We start from the raw sequence: 21,314 nt of genomic DNA on the forward strand, positions 1-21,314 counted from the left end.
CCACGTGGTGGTCCATTGTAGATGGCCAGGCGAATCCTGGTCGGAATAATCCAGGTCGGAGTAATCGGACAAGTCGGAGCCAAGGTCCTCCGGGGGGGGGGGGGGGGGGGGGGGGGGGGGGTATCGAAGTCCGAATCGGCTGAGGGAATTCCAGTCCGAGCCCTAATCTCCAGCCCACAAATCAATTAGCTCCCGACCAACCTCACAATCAGAAAAATCTGAGTCCAAATAGAGATAGCTGGGGCGTTCAACAGGGTGCGATGGAGGCTGAGGATTCTCTCTCCATTGAGGAAAAGAATAGCTGGAGTTCGAATCCAGATAACTCGGGCGATGAACAGGGGCGACGGAATTCGGGTATTCTCACTTAGTTGTGGGAGTAGCCAGGAGTGACGGAGTGAGCGATGGGGCGGGTTATCGGTGGAGTATGAGCTGGGTGGCTGGCGTCGGCGCGAGAGTCGGTGGACTCCCGCTGGGTCCATGTGGTCAGATCGTTCTGTTACGTCCACAGGGTGGACATTGAGGCGAGGTATGAGGAATTAGGACCCAATCGCCAGTGCTTTTCTATCTATGTCGTTCACAGCCAAATTCACAGAAGACTAATTCTATCAACATTTCAATAAAGAAATGATACTTGAGGGATTCATTTTTGTCAATTGATGGATTCTACAAATGTCTGCCACATTTGTAGGAAAAGGATTTCTGTGTGGGTTATGATGGGTATTTTCTTCCTTCTAGGGTTCGATTAATTTCGGATGTGGAAGATGTTGGTTGTCCAAATACAGGCTGGAGGCGATGAACAGTGACTTCGAAGCTGTTATTACAGAATATTCCAGGCACAGGTAAAACACAGGCAAGGCTGTCGTCCACAAATGCGTGCAGACAGACATCTTACATTCACCTTTATTCTCTCAAGAGGGGGGTACCGAAACAGGGATATTTTCCTCTACTTAATACAGTAAACTATTTGTTATGAAACGGCAAATAGAAGATAACGACAATATTACAAGTCTCCAAGGACACATCTGGCTACAGGACAGAGCTCCACTAAGGAGAAGCTTGAGACCCATGGAGTCATGACTTGAAATGGGCAAAATACACATTTCAATATGAGACCCACTTCATGATCGAATGTTGGACCACAAATTGAGCATAAAAATGCTTTTCGCCAGTGCAGTTTGTGGGTTTTTCTTTTAAAGTTTCCTTCTGTGAAAAAGTTTGAACATTAACTGTGCAGGAAAAAGGAATTCTAACCTCTGTGGGTTTTTGTGTGGCCTTTAAATGGTGATTTTGAGAGAAATCGAACAAGAAAAGGGTTTTTCACCTTTCTGGGTTCTTTGATGGGGTTTTAAATGTTTCTGTTGGGAAAAGGCTTGACCGCAAACTCAGCAGGAACAGAGTTTTTTACCAGTGTGGGTTCTTGTGTGTGTTTTCAAATAGTTTTTTTCTGTGAAGTCTTGGCCACAAACTGAGCATGAAATTGTTTATTACGAGTGTGGGTGATAATGTGTCTTTTTAAGGTTCCCTTCTCTGCGAATGCTTGACTACAAACTGAGCATGAAAATGGTTGTTCACCAGTGTGGGTTCTTGTATGGCTATTTAAGTTTCGCTTGTGTGCGAATGCTTGACCACAAACAGAGCACGAAAATGGTTGTTCACCAGTGTGGATTCTTGTGTGGGTTTTTAAATGTGACTGTTGAGAAAAGGCTTGACCACAAACTGAACAGGAAAAGGGTTTTTCGCCAGTGTGAGTTCTTGTGTGTCTTTTTAAATGTTGCTTTTGAGAAAAGGCTTGACCACAAACTGAGCAGGAATAGGGTTTTTCACCAGTGTGGGTTCTTGCGTGACTAATTAAGCTTACCTTGTGAGTGAATGGTTTACCACAAACTGAGCATGAAAATGGTTTTTCACCAGTGTGTGTTCTTGTGTGGGTTTTTAAATGTTGTTGTTGAGAAAATGCTTGACCACAAACTGAACACGAAAATGGTTTCTTACCAGTGTGGGTTCTTGAGTGGATTTTTAAACTTCCCTTCTGTGTAAATGTTTTACCACAAACTGTGCATGAAAAGGGTCTCAACTCAGCGTGGGTCATCATATGCAATTTTAAGTGATAGTTATCACGAAATGTTTTCCCACACTGGGAGAATTTGCAGAGTTTGTCGCCACTGGGATTTTCCTTAAGACCTTCATCGTCATCATTGTTATAAAGTAAGTCGTCGCTATCTGATAAAGGAGCAATTAAATTGTCTGCTTGCCATCCGTCTGTTGAGCTCCTGTCGTTTGGAGTCTCCGCACCTCTGCTGGGCATGCACAGATCATCTTCACTCATAAAAGGCTCACCAATTGATCCGATGACATCTTGCTCCTCCTTTTTTATTGGAGGTTGCTCTTCTCTCTTATGCTGTGGAGGGAACTCTGGCTCTACGTCTTTAATTTGGGGCCATGTTGAGGTGTTTGCAGGCTCTGGCCCTCCGCTAGCCACACCCAGATCATCCTCCCTTCTCAAGGGCTCACCAATTGACCAGGTGACACCTTCTTCCTCCTTCTTGCTTGGAAGTTGCTCTCTCACTTGTTGAGGGAACTTCGGCTCATTCCCTTTGATTTGGGGGAGCTCAACCTCCTCTTTAAAGCCAATAGACTCTTGACCATCAGGACCAAGATATTTTATGAAACCTGTAAAGACACGAAGATAAATTGTGTTTCATGGACTGTCTCTCTTACTAGAAATACTTTAGGTAGGCGGTTCCCAACCTATTTCTCACAGCGGATTGGTAAAGCTCTTTCTATTTTCTCACGGACCGGCCATTGGGGAGGGGCGACAACTTAAGACAAAATTGTGTTGAGGTCATGAACGACACCCACGACGGCAAAAAAACAAGTCCCAAGCATAATAACAATTTTTCATTATTATAATAACATCTTTTTTTCATTTCAAGTAGGAGGGTGAGACTAAAAACGTTAATATTTTTTACTCTGATGGACTGGCACTAGGTAGCTCACGGACCGGTACCGGTCCCTGGACCGGGGTACTCGGACGTTTCGTCAAAAGACGTTTGGTCCCCGGACGTTTGGTCGACCGGACGTTTGGTAGACCGGACGGGCCGTCGACCGGACGTTTGGTCGCCGGGTTCGCTCCCTCTTATGAGAGGGAGAGAGACAGAGAGTTTACTGTTGAAAGCGAGCAACCAGGTAATCTCTCGCTCTCAAAATTATAATCATGAGAGAGAGAGTGAGTTTGTAATTGCATTGACAATGTAAGAGCATTAATTTTTCCCGGCAGATCTATTGGCGTGTGTGTACATGCTATTCAGCACCGGATTTGCTCTCTTGCTCCCGGCAGAGCAGAGAGTTTACTGTTGAAAGCGATCAACCCGTGTGCGGTCGATTGGTCGCCGGTCTTTTGGTCGCCGTCTTTTGGTCGCTGGTCTTTTGGTTGCGGTCTTTTAGTCGCCAGGACCGCGACAATGGGCGACCAAAAGACCGGCGACCAAAAGACCGACGACCAAAGGACCGGCGACAAAATAAGGTAAAACAACACGGTCTACGTATCAATAAAAGCCAACAATGGCCCTGAGCAGTTTCACTGAGCCGACGTGTGAGTGTGTAAGAGTTTGTATGTACATGAGGAAGGTACGTCAGTCAGGGTCTTAACAAGTTCTCCTACAAAAAACAATAAAAGTCCGGGAAATGTTGAGCTTTTCTTTAGCCTAATAATTAATAGGGCATTAAGTATGACTAAATAGTAATTTGCAGTTTGTATTTAGGGAATTTGAGCAACGATTTAAATGGTAATTATCAATAACCTTCTGGGCGACCAAAAGACCGGCGACCAAAAGATCGGCGACCAATCGACCGGCGACCAATCGACCGCGTACCGATCAACCAGGTAATCTCTCGCTCTCAAAATTATAATCATGAGGGTTTTTGTAATTGCATTGACAATGTAAGAGCATTATTATCTAAATTTCTATTGGCGTGTGTGTACATGCTATTCAGCGCCAGATTTGCACGCTCGCCCCGCCCCCGGATTCGCTCGTATTGGCGTCTGTGTGCAGTTTTTCAAACTACGGCCCGCGGGCCATATACCCGTTAGGCTTTTTAATCCGGCACGCCGACGTCCAAATTATAGTAAAAATCAATGACCTCATTCATTTCCCTTTGCCCTGCAATACCGCTCATCATTTTCAATTTAAAGACTGGTTTCTTTCGTTGAATAATAATATGTTCTTAATGTTGAAAGTAAATTTGAAAATAAATGTTCACCTTCAATTGTGTCTTTTTTCTTATATTTCAATCCCCAGGTATGATAAATTACATTGCGTGTCCAAATGCTGTCAAATTTTAGTATCCATTCTGGCCCGCAAGTCAAAAAGTTTGCCCATAAAAGGTACTCGGATGATTCGCCGAAAGACGTTTCACCGACGGACGTTTGGCCGACGGACAGGTCGCCAAATGGACATTTCGCCGAACGGACGTTTCGCCGAACAGACGTTCGGCCGAATGAACGTTTGGCCGAATGGACGTTTGGCCAAATCGGGATTCGCGCGCTCGCCCCGCCCCCGGATCGTGTGTGTACATGTTTTTCAACCTCGGCCCACGGGCCATATGCAGGCCGTTACAGATAACATTCATTTAGGAATAACAAGGGCATTTATTCACGGCCAAACACACGCAGAACAGTACGTGACAAGAAATAGGAACTTCCACCAGCATAGAAAACGTTAAGATTAATCTTTGAATTAAGGTTCTCAGCAAATCATTTTGAATATATATTTCCCAAAATAATGGGAAATTATTTAAAATTAAAATATTGTTCTTGAACTAAAAGTGAGATGCTATTTGACTGTTCTTTCTCTAACATATCATACATTTCATCCAACGTATATTAATTGTAATTTCTTGTAAACTGTGTGTGAAAAAAATAAAGTGTTTAATGTATTATTTTATTAAACAAATTAAAGTGGGGATGTTTCTCATTGTCTCGTTGTTTTTTCTCTTTCCGGCTGCCATTGACGGCGATGGAAGTCCGGCTGCCATCCATTGTTTTTGACTTGCGGGACAGAATGGATTGCAGCCGGACGTCCATCGCCGTCAATGGCAGCTTATTGATAATGTGTTTAATTTGGGACAATAATAGTATTAAAGAGGCAAGTTTGTCTATACCAGGGGTGGGCAAACTTTTTGACTTGCGGGCCAGAACGGATACTAAAATTTGACAGCATTTGGACACGCAATGTAAACTGTCCAAAGTCCTGCTGACAACTGTCAGTTTTCGAGAGTTGCAAGGACAACAGACTGTGAGTGATCACGCTGTTCGAGCTCTCCCCATTCTGCAGTCTAGTAATAAACTAAATCTCCTTTAAATTGGTCTCACTCTTTCTTAACCTGCCTCCTGAAGTTGTTTTTCAGATCTATCATTCTTTGGTGCCAAAACCCGGGACCCATCACGCCAGTAATTGCCAGAGCGAGCGACAGACCGCTACAAAGGGTAAAATAAAGACTGTCGACAGCATCCTCCATTGAAAGGGTCAACCCGACGGACGTTCCCTCAACGCTCCGGTGATCTGGTGACGGGTCCCCCGAACTAGGGCAGGTTTAGAACGAGAGAGATCGTGAGTTCACCCTTTGATTTCTGTCTCCGTGAAGTGTGATAATTTGAATCAGTATTATCAATGTGGTAGTATTGAATGTTTGAGGTCTAGACCGACGTAGGTATAACATGAATGTTCGTGGTCTGGACCGACGTAGGTAGAACATGAATGTTTGCGGTCTGGACCGATGTAGGTAGAACATGAATGTTTGTGGTCTAGACCGACGAAGGTAGAACATGAAGAGTCAGGGACTCCACTAAGAGATAAAGTCAGGGACTTGTCTGATCTTGGTGTGTTCAGAGATATTGGGTTAATCATGAAGTATTGAGATCAATTTTGTTACATTTAGAATAGAATTGATGTTTGAACTATTAAGTAAGTGATTATTATGGGTTGGAAAGCGACAAGGGAGATGGGTTTGTTTCCAGACTGCAGAATGGAGATCGGCGGGTTGCCAGATGTGGGGTATGTGTGGATGCGTAGTGTGGGGAGTTGCCTGTGTCTGCCGCGAGGGATAGAGAGGCATGGTTTCTGTCCCAATTTGAAGAATATGGAAGGTTTGATGAACGTAGAAAGGCAATTGTTGAAGAAAATAGTTTTGTAAGTGAATAGAAAAAAAGTGTGGGAAAAGCAGCTGAAGGTGTGCAGAGAGTTGACTTGAGGAGAGTAGAGTGGATTTAAAATATTTTGTGTGCAGAGTGTTGCTGCCGAAAATGGCTCTTATCTTAAGTAAACATTGTCTCCTTGGTGGGTGTGAAACGGGTGAATAGGAATTCAGCCAGTAAATTTAGCTATCCTTGGGTGAGTTAACAATACAGTGGTACCTCGTCACGCGACCGCTCGTCATACAATATTCTCGTCTTACGACGGAAATTTCGATCGAATAATTCGCCCGTCATGCGATCAAAATTTCGTGATGCGACCAAACCAGGTGGCCATGGCACTGTCTTTTTGCATATCTTTCGTGTATAACAATATTTACGAGCACCGAATGAGTTATTCAGACCAGGAAACGCACAATGCGCATGCGCGGGGAAAAGAGGGCTTTCTGGGTAATGAAGTATACTCGTGCACACAACGCCGACAGGCAATGGCACTCTTTCTCAGAAGAGGAAAAAAAAACGAAGCCCCCCGCCCCTTTTGTGCCCCTCTCCCCTCGGCGAAATCCGCCCAATTTTAGTTAGATTAAACACATTTTATTTCTATTAAACCACTAGTTTTGTGTTACTTTGTTAATAGATGGGGAATTAGAAGAAATAAAACATTTTTTCCAATCCAATATCCTGTTTTTGGTGTTTTTTCAGAGGGCTGGAAGGAATTATTTTTTTTTCCATTCATTTCAATGGGAAACGTCTGCTCGAGTTACGAGAACCTCGTCATACGATCTCAGTCTCGGAACGGATTACGATCGTATGTCGAGGTACCACTGTATAGGGGTGATTTGCGAATTAGACCTTAAGTATTAAGAATTATTTGGTTGTTAATGATATCAAACATGAAAATGACAATGCAAAAATGGCATTCATCCAAATTATTAGGTAAAGTGTACCTGGCTGGTTTAGATAAAATAATTAATATAGGATAGGCATGATTTCCCTAGGACGGAAGAGGCATGGAATGTTTTCAGTGCACGGAAGACATTCCTTGTTTTGCCCTGAGCAGGTGAAATATGCTTTGGCGTGGGTCATTTTAATGACTATTAATGATATACGGATTACATAAACAACGAACAATTGATATCAACCAAATGGCATTGACCTATTTCCTTTGGGAATGATTATTGCTGATAGGACAGCAAAAGGTGATTAGCTGCCAAGAAGCCCAGACTGGGGATGGCGCTCTTCACCAGTGATGAAAATTTGCAGACCACTGATGTCTGATTATGAGTGTGACAAGAATGGAATGTTTGAGGAGACAGGTGAGAACAACTTTCTGACGCAATAAAATTAAATGACAACCACTCCAATATTGATTGGAAAGATTATGGCACAGCGAGCAACGCCATAAACCATAGGGAACTCTTTTATATTGTTTTTATTGTCTCCATATGAAAAAAAAGGTGAAAGTGTTTCAATTGAGACTAAACCTTCTTAAAAAGGGTTAAAATAAACGAGGAATGAAAACGTCCAATGGATCCCCAGTCAAACACACAGAGTTTCTCACAGAACTCCTGAAAGCGGTACAGCTACCAATGAATGCTATCTGCAAATCTAAAGCACACACGACGGGACAAGACCCCGTCTCATTGGGTAACAAGCGAGCAGACTAAGCAGCCAAAGAAGCCGCACACTCTGCAAAAATCTAGACGGCAATCTCTACGGTGGAAAAACAGCCCAATTCCTGCCGAAATCCTAAGAGACATGCAAAATAAACGACCAGAAAAAGATAAACTACAATGGGAAACAGAAGGAGCCACTCAACACAAGAACGGCCTCTATGCAAACAAGCCCTGCGTCCCACAATCATTGTTTGAAGTGATTGCCAAATTGAGCCATGGCAGGAGCCATGTCTCAACAGGAGGGATAGTATAGTCCTAAAGGTCTCCAAACCTACTTAAAAAAATTGCAGAAACTGTCTCACCTGCTGTAGACACAACTCTCAAGGCAATGAATGACCTAAGCGCGGAACAAGGCAAACAGGAACATATCACTTCGAGGTTCTGAACATGGATTTCATCGAACTGAACCAAAGTGGCACATACAAGTACAGTGGTACCTCGACATACAATCGTAATCCGTTCCCGAGACTGAGATCGTATGACGAGGTTCTCGTAACTCAAGCGGACGTTTCCCATTGAAATGAATGGAAAACGAATTAACTTGTTCCAACCCTCTGAAAAAACACCAAAAACAGGATATTGGATTGGAAAAAATGTTTTATTTCTTCTAATTCCCCATCTATTAACAAAGTAACACATAACTAGTGGTTTAATAGAAATAAAATGTGTTTAATCTAACTAAAATTGGGCAGATTTCGCTGAGGGGAGCGGGAGAGACGCACAAAAGGGGCAGGGGGGGCTTCATTTTTTTTTCTCCACACAACGCACTCGTAAACTGAACAAACACTCCACCGTCAAATTCACTATCGATGGGCTGTTTGCTGTTGTACTATTCCCTTCAAAATATTCCGAAAATGATCCACACAAATGTCCTCACAATCGGATAACGCACGACCACTTGCCAACGAGCAGCAGTCTTTTATCAGCGATTGCTCCGCTGCTCATGGGAGCATCGTGGGCCTGGCTAGCGGCTCCCTTTTAGCTTGTAGCATCTGTGGTCGCAAACGCTTTGAACGGCGCCTATGATAGAGTTGCTACCGGGGATGCTATTCCGGGGAGTTGCGAGCCAGTGCCCCTGATGTTCTTATGAGCAGCGAACGAGAAGTAATATAATACTCCTCGTATACGATAATAAGAACAGGAAATGCAGCAGCTGAGCTTACCCACATATTGATTGTGGATAAAGTTTTATTCTGAGAAAGAGTGCCATTGCCTGTCGGCGTTGTGTGCATGAGTATACTTCATTACCCAGAAAGCCCTCTTTTTCCCGCGCATGTGCGTTGTGCGTTTCCTGGTCTGAATAACTCATTCGGTGCTCGTAGATATTGTTATACACGAAAGATATGCAAAAAAGACAGTGCCATGGCCACCTGGCTTGGTCGCATCACGAAATTTTGATCGCATGACGGGCGAATTATTCGATCGAAATTTCCGTCGTAAGACGAGAATATTGTATGACAAGCGGTCGTATGACGAGGTACGACTGTACTGTCTTGTGATCATTGACACACTTACACCATGGCAGTCGCAAAAGCCATATGCAAAAGGATCATTCCAAGCCATGGAATACCACGAGTCATTTGGAGTGATAATGGTGTTCACTTTGTGAACCACGTGATCCAAACTATGGGACAACATCTCGGAATCAATTGCGTCGACCATCCCCAAGGTGCTGGACTCATTGAAAGAACCAATGGAACAGTAAAGCTCAGACTCAGAAAAACCATGGAAGACACAGGAAAACCATTGCCAGATGGCCTGAGCCTGGTAGAAACATACATGAGAATCATTCCGACAGCACAGGGATGGACACCATTTGAGGCAGTGAACGGCAGACCCTTCCACTTACCAATGTGGGAAAAAGATCTGGTGGTAGAAGAGATAGGAGAAACAGATCCCCTCACTCTGTGGTTATGCAAAATGTTCCAAGAAAGAACTGTAATAAATGCATATGATCTGCCGACATCTTGTCTGTCTCCCACACAGGAGGTCCTGTCCCCAGGCGACATGGTTCTCGTCAAGGTGATAAAAAGGAAGTGTTGGTCTTCTCCACGTTGGGACAGGATCTCACCGTGTGATTTTGACCATTAACGACACCAAGTTGGCCACCACTGTCAAAGCTGATGAACGAGTGTTGGAGCTCACGACCATGATCCAGTGTGGGGTTCTGATGTCCTCCTCGAACACAAACACTGGTCATTCTCCTCCAAAATCCTGATAGCTCTGTTCCCCTGGGTAGGAACAGCAAGGAACACCCTACGTCTGGAGGCCATTGACTACAGATTCTAGGCCTACGTCAACGCATCAGTTCGACTACAAGGCCGGGAAGCCAAAATAACCGCCCAGCAGGGAGGTGTGTGTGCCATGGTAGGAGACTCATGCTGCACCTTCATCCCTGCCAACGCATCTGAAGGATTAATTAATAATACAATTTAATTAACATGGAAGACATCTTTAACATACACTGATTACAACTTGCAAGTGAAAATCACTCATAACGCGCCTTCGTTCAAGAGGATTCTGACGAGCGGCATACTCTATTCTCTATTTAGTCGCGCCACACTCAAAACATTTAATGTAATCTGATTCAAAACAATTGCATAAGCTAACCGAATAACACCATTAAGGTAAAAAAACAACTGCTCATATTAGATCGAAACCAAAACACCTGCGTAAAATTTGCAGTATAAGCATAATAATTTCTTTATAAGGTAAACTGCCGGCGTCCCAGTCAAAGCAATTTATGATTCCTTCGTAGATCTTCATTGCGAACTTGCATCTGGGTGTCTGGGTTGCGAGGTGTATCTCCCAGTAAACAGTTATTGGAGCCGACGATACGGTGAGGTGTTACGTCAACAAGCTGTCATGGAGGGTGACCTCGAGTTTGCCCCAGTCTCTTTAAAGATACTCTTATACAAAAGTAATTAAAATGCATACATCTATAATATTATCCAGAATAACCCCAACAGCATCCTACTCAGTCCATGATGCCCTGCAAACTATGAAGAACATACAGAACGCTATGACCAAAGATCCGGTTCCACAACAAGGATGGCTTGACTGGTTCCTCTCGGGCTCATGGACACAGACTCTTTTGAAAGTCCTAGTACCGTTCGGAACTGTTATTGCTCTCGTGCTTGTTATCCTAACCTGTTGTTTGCCCTGCTTTTCAGCTTTGATCAAACGTACCATTAATGCCACAGTCGAATATACCATGATTTTTGAAACCCAGCTAATGCTGACTCGTATACACATGCAACAATCCATATCCCAATCTGACCCTGATGTTGTCCTACTGTCTGACACTGATTAATATGTCTTCCCTATTTTGAGACACCAGGCCATGAGGCGATCATCCCAATCGGGAGGTCAAGGGAGGAATTCTCCCTCAACTACACGAGGGTTTTTCGCCCCCTGGTCAGTCTAAACTCCAGTTCAAAGTAATTTGTGAAGAATTCCGTGCAAAAGTAGCGTCACTAACGAACGAGGTTCCGATGTGTTTATACTCACACCAGGGGGAATTGTAAGATTGTATCAGTTTTTTGTGAGTATAAAGGCATCGTTCTCATACAAATTGTGAATGGCTGACATGTCAGCATAAACACTCAACTGTCTGACTGAATAATCACTCTTAGTCTTGTGATTGGGTTGACATGTCAGCACAAACACTCAACTGTCCGACACTGATTGTTGGAGTAATCATTATTATAAATGTGTTTGCAATGCTTATTTAGGAATATAAATCCTTATTACAAAAATGCTTACAATATTAATCAATATATTTGCTTATTAGGAATAGTAATACTCATCCTAAATGTATACCAATATTAAACAATATATATATATATATATATATATATATATATATATATATATATATATATATATATATATATGTGTTGATCGCTGTGCTTTTATGTTAGAGTTATTGGCATTAATAAAAGCCATTTTATTGCATCTCTTGCTAAAGTAAGGACTGTGGTTCACATCAAGAGGACAGGGAATGGCCTTGGGCATGGAGAGGTCTCACAACAAGTGCTCTTGGGAACTGAGGACTGTTTTTGGCTTCGGAAGATGGTCTCACAACAAGCGCTCTTGGGAACCATGGACTGTTTTGGGAAGCACCTCTTCACTGGAGGGTTCGCATCGAAACTCTCTTGGGAAGATTCAACAAGACCTACAATTGTTTTGAGAACTGTACAAAATTGTTGTGAGACTCTACGAATGTTTAGACTTGTGTGGGGCATGGCGTTAAAATCTTATGAATAAATTAGCGAAACGGACTTCGAGTTGTTAGAATAATCTTGACCGGACGAGCGGGTGGATGTATTCTCTTCTTGCAAGAATAAAATGGAGATGTGACTACAGATGCCTTTTTTATTGAAAGCTGAGTTAGGAAATACCTAAGGATAGACCTAACATTTTGGTCCTTCGAGCCTGTGGTCAAGATACCGAAGCAGAATCCAGGACGCTTCCATTCGATATCTGGAAAGACCATGCACGCCGCTTAAATACCCTTTTCCGGGCTGGATTACTCGAAGGGGCGCCTGGATTCTCGACGGTTGACGACTAACCCTCTGAAAAAGACATCTGGCGGCATATCTGGTAAGTCCACGTGAATATCTGCGTTTGTTGACGGGTTCCAAATGCGCGAAGGGGCATTGCATGTGAGGTCCATTTTTTAAATGAGACTCGCGTCCAGGGGACAGCGTAAAACCCTGGGCATACTAGTCACTACCAGGTAAAGAGACAGAGCATGAGTCTATAAAACTTGGGGCAGTTTGGGGTGTCCTGTGCCGCGGTCCGGAAAGGTACAAATATAGCTCTGACAGTATTTCACGCTAGGTTATACATTAGGAATTTGGGGCAGTTCGGGGTGTCCTGTACGGAAAGGTACAAATATAGCTCTGACAGTATATCACGCTAGGTTATACATTAGGAACTTGGGGCAGTTCGGGGTGTCCTGTACGGAAGGTACAAATATAGCTCTGACAGTATATCACGCTAGGGTATACATTTGTGTTGCGTGTGTCGTTCCGCGGAAAAGAAATTTGCTAACTGATAACTGAGTGCACGCGAGCTCCCTTTAAATATGGGCAGCTCGAATGAAAAAGCGGCTAGCGACGACGATCCGAAACAGCGTCTGCCGTGTAAAGATTGGAAGTTTGTTGAAAATCAAAGTGCTACAAGAGTTAAACACCTAAATTTATGGATAAACAAATATGGATTTGCTGGCCAGCTTAAATATGCATGAAATATTAAAACCTGCAGGATAAAATACGCACTAAGCATAGAAGTAATCTATATATAATATGTGAAGGGAGATACAAGCGACACGGCTTGTTCCACAGATACTAATTATTGTTTTTGATGACGAGGCGGGGAAAGGCAAAACGTGCTGTTTTGTAAATGATAGCGGTCCTCGGCTGGTTGATAGGAGCGAGGCGATGGGCTGTTTTGTTCTAAAAACAAGACAGGCCTGCTCAAAATGATTTGAATGAGGATTTTGAACATGAGGATGTTGAGCTAAATTTAAACCAGAGATCACATTCTTTGTGAATGGAATTCAATTGGAATTTTTGTGTGATGCTGAAAGTTGCAAAACGGCAATTAAAATGGTTATTTCCAAGTGCTAGGCATACTTTGTTAATAGTAACTAAATGTACTGTCAATGTACTGGAATGAAATGGCTTATTGTGGCTTATCCTGGTTTCATTCCCGTCTGCTAGCGGAAATATTTTGGTTAACAGAAATACAAAATGGCCAATTAAATGTTTAGCGGGGTTGCCAAAACTGCGTTTTTGTCATACTCTAAACTTGCCAAATAATGTCGACTGCGGGGGAAACGCTCTGTTTTGGTGCGGCTGATTTGACGGTGTTAGACATTCAGTATAGTATGCGCGCGGACCGCACAAGCGACTAAATTTTTTGGGGGACCCCTTCCGTGAAGACATTACAGTAATTGGCCTTGGGGGTGCTGAAGCAAACTTGAGGGCAAAAATGGGTTTTGCTATGATATAGTTATGCTTGCAGCATATTGTGATTATGGGGTCTTGGCAAAATATTGTGGTATAGTTGGATATCGGAAGAGGAATTAATTTAGTTTATTAATTTAGTCTTCTCTAAAAAATATAATTGTGCACAGGAGGCGAAGCATTGTGCACAAAAAGAAAAAGAGCGTTTTGGAATTTGTAAACAAAAGATAAGAATGCTGCTTTCGCAGCGAGCGTGAAGGTCACAGTCAGCGGCTAAGGGCGCGCTTCCGTTTAAACATTTCAGAATAAGAACAAAACATGGTCTGCAAGGGATGCAGGGTTCCGCGATTATCTTCGCACTTATTTTTTGGATTTAATCAGAAATGTCTTTCGAGGTGATAGAAAATCTGTTTGGCAAAGATTGATTTGGTAAAAGCTTTGGAATTGGGAATAATACTATTATTATTATTTTATGTTTTGTTTTGTGAAGTTCAAAGGGCTCTTATTTGAAGAGAGCTAGTTTTGGAGGATAAAACGATATTATTACTGTTTTTGAATGGTTGGATTGTTCAAAATACTTTAATATAGGAGATTGGCTGGTTAAAGAAAAATGAAAGGATTTTTTTTTTTTTAAACAACATTATGGCATATTGGTGACAATTTGTGGGTCCTTTATTAAGCGTTGAAAATTGTAATTAGGAAATGCCTAGTAAAAGGTTGATTTCTCTAATCTAATTATTGTAGATTTTTCTTGTGATAACAGAGAGCTACAGGAAATAGCTCTTTTCTTAAGTAAACATAGTATGGGGTGATTTGCAAATTATGTCTTAGGTATTAAGAGTTATTTGGTTGTTAAAAAGATCAGACATGGAATTAACAATGCAGAAATGGCATGAGAAATTTCATGGCATTCGTCCAAATTATTAGGTAAATTGAACCTGGCTGGGGTAGATAAGATAATGGATTTAGGATAGGCATAGTTTCCCTAGAAGAAACATGGAGCGTCTTTAAGTGAACAAAAGACATTCCCTGTTTGGCCTGAAGGGGGAATATGCTTTGGTATAGGTCACATTGACGACTATTGGGACGTTACTGTCTATTACCTTAGGGGCATACAAATTAAGAATTTACCCAAAACTTACAGCATTGCAATTATGGGGTTAATACACCTAAATGTTACGGTGATAACGATTGGCAATAACAAGCTTAGATAAAGGGGAACATCTACAACAAATTCTGGTGGGGCCTTTCATGGTGTGAAACAAGTGATGAAATAATGTCTATGTTTAGAAAATAACATCTCAAAATTATAAAATATCAACCTTTGAGAAATGCTTTAAGTAGATGAGTTGACTAGAATGGGCAAAATTCGATAGCGTTGAAAGGGGGTGTAACTTAATGCAGAACATGGAGATAAAGTTTTTACAAACGGTTAAAATACTTAAAGGGTGTGTGTGTGTGTTTCAATGTGTCACAACTTTTCCGTTATTGCATTATTGGCGAATAGATAGTTAATCACAGCCACTCGCATGGCAGTCCACATGCTGACTGACTGGGGTAAGGGGCGGTGGCAATTGAACAAATTTCTATTTTTAGATATGTGGCACGTGAATCTAATACATTAATTACCTAGTTTCTTTAGGCATCAACCTTGCGGTTCGAGGATCTACTAATGCGGAGTGGATCCAGACCTTCCGGAGTGTGGAGTATTCCTGGTGTCCTCAAGAATTCGTAGGTTTTCTCTGGGTACTCCAGTTTTACTTCAACAAACCAAAATTATGGATGATTGGGGGAGCACTCTAAATTCCTTGATTATGAGTGCGAGCGTGGATGAGTGTCTGTCTTTTGTGTTTTAATTGGCTGGCCACCAAGATATATAAATATTCTAATATCAAGGTGGAATATTCTGAAATCGCTGATAAGCCTTTCGAGGACGGCGGTGGCAGAGTAGGACAGAAACAAAAAGAAAATAATTTCGCCAAATGAAATTTTTTGATTTCTGCAATGGGAAATTTTGGGAACCTGGGGGACTAAACAAAAACAAAAGACTTATCTAGGAGGGCTGCCATTTTGAGTCATGGTAAATTTCATGCCTCAAAAAAAAGGGGGAGGTTATGGATTCAATCTATATGCGGAATATATGGCCAAAACACGGGCGATTCCCCCTTATGTCAAGCTACAAAAGCTACATATCCATTTCACAGGATACATATGGATTTTATAGAGAATGTGTGGTACATAACAGTCCTAAAACAGATTGGGGAAACCTTGTTGCAGAAACTGGTCTAGATTGGCAAGCTTGGATGACACACGCGTGCGAAGAACCATCAGGCCTTTGATAAAATTAACCCATACGGTAGGGGCATTACAATTCACTATTCAGACTGACAAATTAACTTGTGGATCCTTGTCTGACGTTTTTCCTAAGTCCATGGGCAGGTGGACCCTTTTTACAATGACCATGTCTATGGAGGCAGTAAGAAAATCGTCAGAGATGGAAACACCCGGATCCTCCATAGTAAAATTAAAATCTGAGATGACCAGAGATGATGAATTCATTTCCGCAACAGGGAGTTCCCAAACGGGAGGCGGTAAGAAATAATTGGTTATTGTTGATGGAAAATGCAGCTATTATAAATCAAACCTGTATAACATGTAGGGGGCCGACCTCTCTTAAGAGTAGTACCCGCACAAATTACCCCTGATTGTGTAAAGGAGATAATGATAAAAGAAGATGTAAGCCCAAAATGTATGAAATGGAATAATGTCTACCCAGTTACAAGAGCAGCAAAGGACAAGCCTAACTTTTCAACACATGTCGCCTTTGATCATTTTACCTGCTTACACCTAACAGGCCTTGGTCTGAAGCTGGGCGCGATAAATGAGACATGGTGCGCTCGCATTCTAAAACAGAATGCACCCCTGATTCCACGTTCTGACCTGTGGTGGTGGTGTGGTGGAAATAAATTATACGACTCCTGCCGAAATTCGGCGGGACTATGTGCTTTGGTCTCACTGCTCTTACCAGTGTCTGTTTTTCCATCTACAGTGGAGGAGATACAATTGGCTGCGCAGAAATCCAGTATGTTGGCGGGCCCCTCGCGACGGCGTCGATCGGTATGGAGAGAGGGAGATCCAACATACATTGATGCGATTGGCATCCCCGGGGTGTACCAGATGAGTATAAGTTGGCTAATCAGGTCGCAGCAGTTTGGGAGTCTATTTTTCTTTTAAGTACCCCAAAACAAAAATGTGATAAATTACCTGCCTTACAATGTCCAAAAACTTGGAAATTATACTGAACAGGGATTTGTGGCAATAAAGGAACAGCTGGCAGCCACTAGTCTGATGGCGTTCCAGGATCGTATAGCAGTTGATATGCTGCTCGCGGAGCAAGGGGGCGTGTGTGCAATGTTCGGAGATGAGTGTTGCACTTACATACCGAACAACACGTCACCCGGGGGGTCCCTCACCAGCGACATTGATGGCCTGCAGACCCTCAACCGCAATATGAAGAAGCATTCTGGAGTCGGAGCATCCGCCTGGGAGAGCTGGTGGCATAAGTCCTTTGGAAAGTATAAGGATTTGGCCCAATCTGTTGCATTTTCCGTAGCCCCTTTTTGCTACGATTTTGACATTATGTGGGTGTTGTATTATTCCCTGCTTAAGATCTTTGATAAGCCAACTTATAACCACTGGGATTGCCCCTACAAATTCTAAATTGCATGAATTATATCCCCTGCTGATGAAACGTACTGAGGGGAGCAGTGAATTTCAGGAGCATGGTAATTCCAAGGATGAATTGGGCGAAAATTATTTTGTTTTCTGCTTTTCAGACCAGCCGTGCCAGTAAGCGGTTAAACTAAAGCCAACGGAAACGGACATTTCCTCCCTATTTTTATTTTTGCCATAAAATGAATTAATGGAATAAAGCCGAAAGGAAGTTTTATTAAGGAGATCATGTGCAAATTTATAATATAGGGGGGAATGTTTGAGTAATCATTATTATAAATGTGTTTGCAATGCTTATTTAGGAATATAAATCCTTATTACAAAAATGCTTACAATATTAATCAATATATTTGCTTATTAGGAATAGTAATGCTCATCCTAAATGTGTAACAATATATATATATATATATATATATATATATATATATATATATATATATATATATATATGTGTGTGTTGATCGCTGTGCTTTTATGTTAGTTATTGGCATTAATAAAAGCCATTTTAATGCATCTCTTGCTAAAGTAAGGACTGTGGTTCACATCAAGAGGACAGGGAATGGCCTTGGGCATGGAGAGGTCTCACAACAAGTGCTCTTGGGAACTGAGGACTGTTTTCGGCTTCGGAAGATGGTCTCACAACAAGCGCTCTTGGGAACCATGGACTGTTTTGGGAAGCACCTCTTCACTGGAGGGTTCGCATCGAAACTCTCTTTGGAAGATTCGACAAGACCTACAATTGTTTTGAGAACTGTACAAAATTGTTGTGAGACTCTACGAATGTTTAGACTTCTGTGGGGCATGGCGTTAAAATCTTATGAATAAATTAGCGAAACAGACTTCGAGTTGTTAGAATAATATTGACCGGACGAGCGGGTGGATGTATTCTCTTCTTGCAAGAATTAAATGGAGATGTGACTACAGATGCCTTTTTTATTGAAAGCTGAGTTTGGAAATACCTAAGGATAAACCTAACACTGATCAATTGCTTTTTGCCCTGCAAATGACTGAAACGTATCTGTCCAAAGTCCTGCTGACAACTGTCAGTTTTGCCTGTATATAAGACTCACTCACTGGTCATTCAGAGAGAGTTGCAAGGACAACAGACTGTGAGCGATCACACTGTTCGAGCTCTCTTCCCATTTCTGTAGTCTGGTAATAAACTTATTTTCTTTAAATTGGCCTCACTCTTTCTTAAACTGTTTCTTAAGTTGTTTTACAGACCTATCAGTGTGTTTAGAGACGAGCACATTTAGTACACACACGCCCAAATGTTAATGTGTTTGTGTTGTCGAGCAAGTTTTTGCTGTTTTATTTTCTTTAATAAAGAATATGTGAATTTCCTTTGTTTTCTTTTTAATAATTTTTTAATAAAACAATTTTATTTATTGCCTTTTATTTTAAAAATGGAGCGCTCAACGTAGGAACCGTTTTGTGCGTAGTGCGTTTAGAGACGAGCACATTTAGTAGGCACACGCCCAAATGTTAATGTGTTTGTGTTGTCGATAATAAAGAATATGTGAATTTCCTTTGTCTTCTTTTAATACAATTTTTGATAAAATAATTTTACTTATTATCTTTTATTTTAAAAATGGAGCGCTCAATGTAGGAACCGTTTAAGGTAGGAACCGTTTCGTGCGTAGTGTGTTTAGAGACAAGCACATTTAGTACGCACACGCCCAAATGTTAATGTGTTTTTGTTGTCGAGCAAGTTTTTGCTGTTTTATTTTCTTTAATAAAGAATATGTAAATGTCCTTTGTCTTCTTTAATAGTGGTTAAGGTTAGGCGAACTGTCTGGCGACGAAGTGTCCGGCGATGAAATGTCCGGGTACCGCATTGACGAGTCAGCTCAGTCACCTGTACACTACTCATGTTTTTCGATTATTCCGTGCTTAATATCGATTGTCATCATATGCCTTTTCTTTGCACTACACTTCATTGCTTGCTTTGGCACCATTGTGTTTCCTTTAATTCTCCACTGACTAATGCAGCAACAACAACAACAAAACTGAAAAATTGCAACGCTCAGCCCAGTGCTCTTAGATATTTTTGCACGAGGGAGATGCGACGAGAGAGACAGTGCGGTGAAATCATAAGTAGCGTCCTGGCCAACTGGCTGTCTCAAATGCTTGTACCTCAAAATTTGTCTCGTATCTCAAGGTAAATATTTGCTCGTAATTTTACTCGTATCTCAAATTCCTCGTATGGCGGGGCACTCGTATGTTGAGGTATTACTGTACTTGTCCATCAGGGCCGCCCAATATTCAAATATTTTGAATAATATTAATGAAATTGTAGACCCCGAGACTACTCTCTATGTTAGTGACTTGATACTCACAGAATTGCAAGCGTGATGTATGGCTATCTGGTGGTGGAGCCATGAGGTTGTCTGCCTGGAAACTTGCTGTTGACCTACAGCCACTCGGAAGGTCCGCCCCTCTACTGGCCTCACCCGGACCTTTATCTTCAGTCCTCAAGGGCTCAACAGACCACATGGGGATGTCTACCCCCCCCTCTTTAACATATAAAGGGACTTCCTCCACCTTTATGAGGGGACACTGCTCCTCCTCAATGTGGAGTTTCCCAACTGTAATGAAATACTCCTCTTGTTCCTCTTTAATGCGTACAAATTTTTCATTTTCTTCATCTTTCATGGAACCTGACTTCTGGTGCTCAGTTTGTTGTGCTTGACTGACATCTGAAACACAAGAAATGAATCTTATTTTTTATTGGCAATCTTGTGTCCCCAAAATAATTCACCACTTTAGAAATATTTTTACGGCCATTTTTTACTCATTCTTAACTTGTCATTTACAAGCCGGGGGGCTCGGTGTCGCCAGTCCCACCTGCATGTTTAGAGCCAAAAGACAATTGTTGCGCTATTAAAAAAATTATCTTTTGAAAAATGGCTGTTCACTTGTCTATTCGGATCCGTCAGCCATTTCTGGCCATCATAAAAAAATTAAACTCTCTACGTCAGGGGTCACCAAACTACGGCCCGCCGGCACATTTGGACCGGCCCTCTGAACAATACCAGAGACGCTATCGGAATTTTTTTTTTTTTTTTTTTTTTTTGGGGGGGGGGGGGGGGGGGGATGCGGCCCGCTGGCACATTTGGACCGGCCCTCTGAACAATACCAGAGACGCTATCGGATTTTTTTTCCTATTTGGCCTTGAAGACTGGGACATTTTAATCTTGTGTTTGGTTCATTGCACCCCTGCTGAGCCCACAAATCATCCCAGTGAAGCGGGGCTTCGCATTGCTTCTTTGGTGACACGCGCGGGGAGAGTGTTTCCCTTTGATGCATGCGGGCACGTCCACCGTTGCATGCACGAGCAGTGTTACCGAGACATCTGGACGATCGCAGGTGAGGGCGGAGCCCTGGGACCATCGCGGACTATTCAAGCATATTAAAACTGCAACCTGTTTGAGAACGGAATAATGGCGAAAAAGTTAGGTGAGAGAAAAATTGATTCAGAATGCAGGATATTTAACCTGGAGTGGACAAACGATTATTTTTTTGTTCAATGCAAAGAAAAGGCTGTTTGTCTCATTTGTCAAGAGACGGTGGCGGTATTCAAAGAATACAATCTTTGCCGACACTATGAATCCCGTCACAAAGACAAGTACGATAGATTGCAAGGCCAAATACGAGCAGACAAACTCTCAAAGCGAAAAAGTGGACTACTATCTCAGCAGAACCAGGCATCCGTTCGGGCCAGCTTTTGGGTTGCTAAAT

At 42.2% G+C, this 21,314-nt stretch overlaps 1 protein-coding gene across 1 annotated transcript in view; it reads right to left on the reverse strand.

The window, feature by feature from the left end:
- Nucleotides 1–874: 874 nt before the first annotated feature.
- Nucleotides 875–21,314, reverse strand: part of LOC144065316 (uncharacterized) — a 23,221-nt gene continuing 2,781 nt past the window's right edge. Inside the window, exons 2-3 of the mRNA XM_077588053.1 lie at nucleotides 19,913–20,272; nucleotides 875–2,670 (exon numbers count right to left, since the gene is read on the reverse strand). Coding sequence (XP_077444179.1) covers nucleotides 1,430–2,670; nucleotides 19,913–20,272 — 1,601 coding nt within the window. The 3' untranslated portion in view covers nucleotides 875–1,429. The remainder of the gene's footprint in view (nucleotides 2,671–19,912; nucleotides 20,273–21,314) is intronic.

This window comes from Stigmatopora argus, chromosome 20 (genome assembly GCF_051989625.1).
Source record: "Stigmatopora argus isolate UIUO_Sarg chromosome 20, RoL_Sarg_1.0, whole genome shotgun sequence".
Taxonomy (NCBI): domain Eukaryota; kingdom Metazoa; phylum Chordata; class Actinopteri; order Syngnathiformes; family Syngnathidae; genus Stigmatopora; species Stigmatopora argus.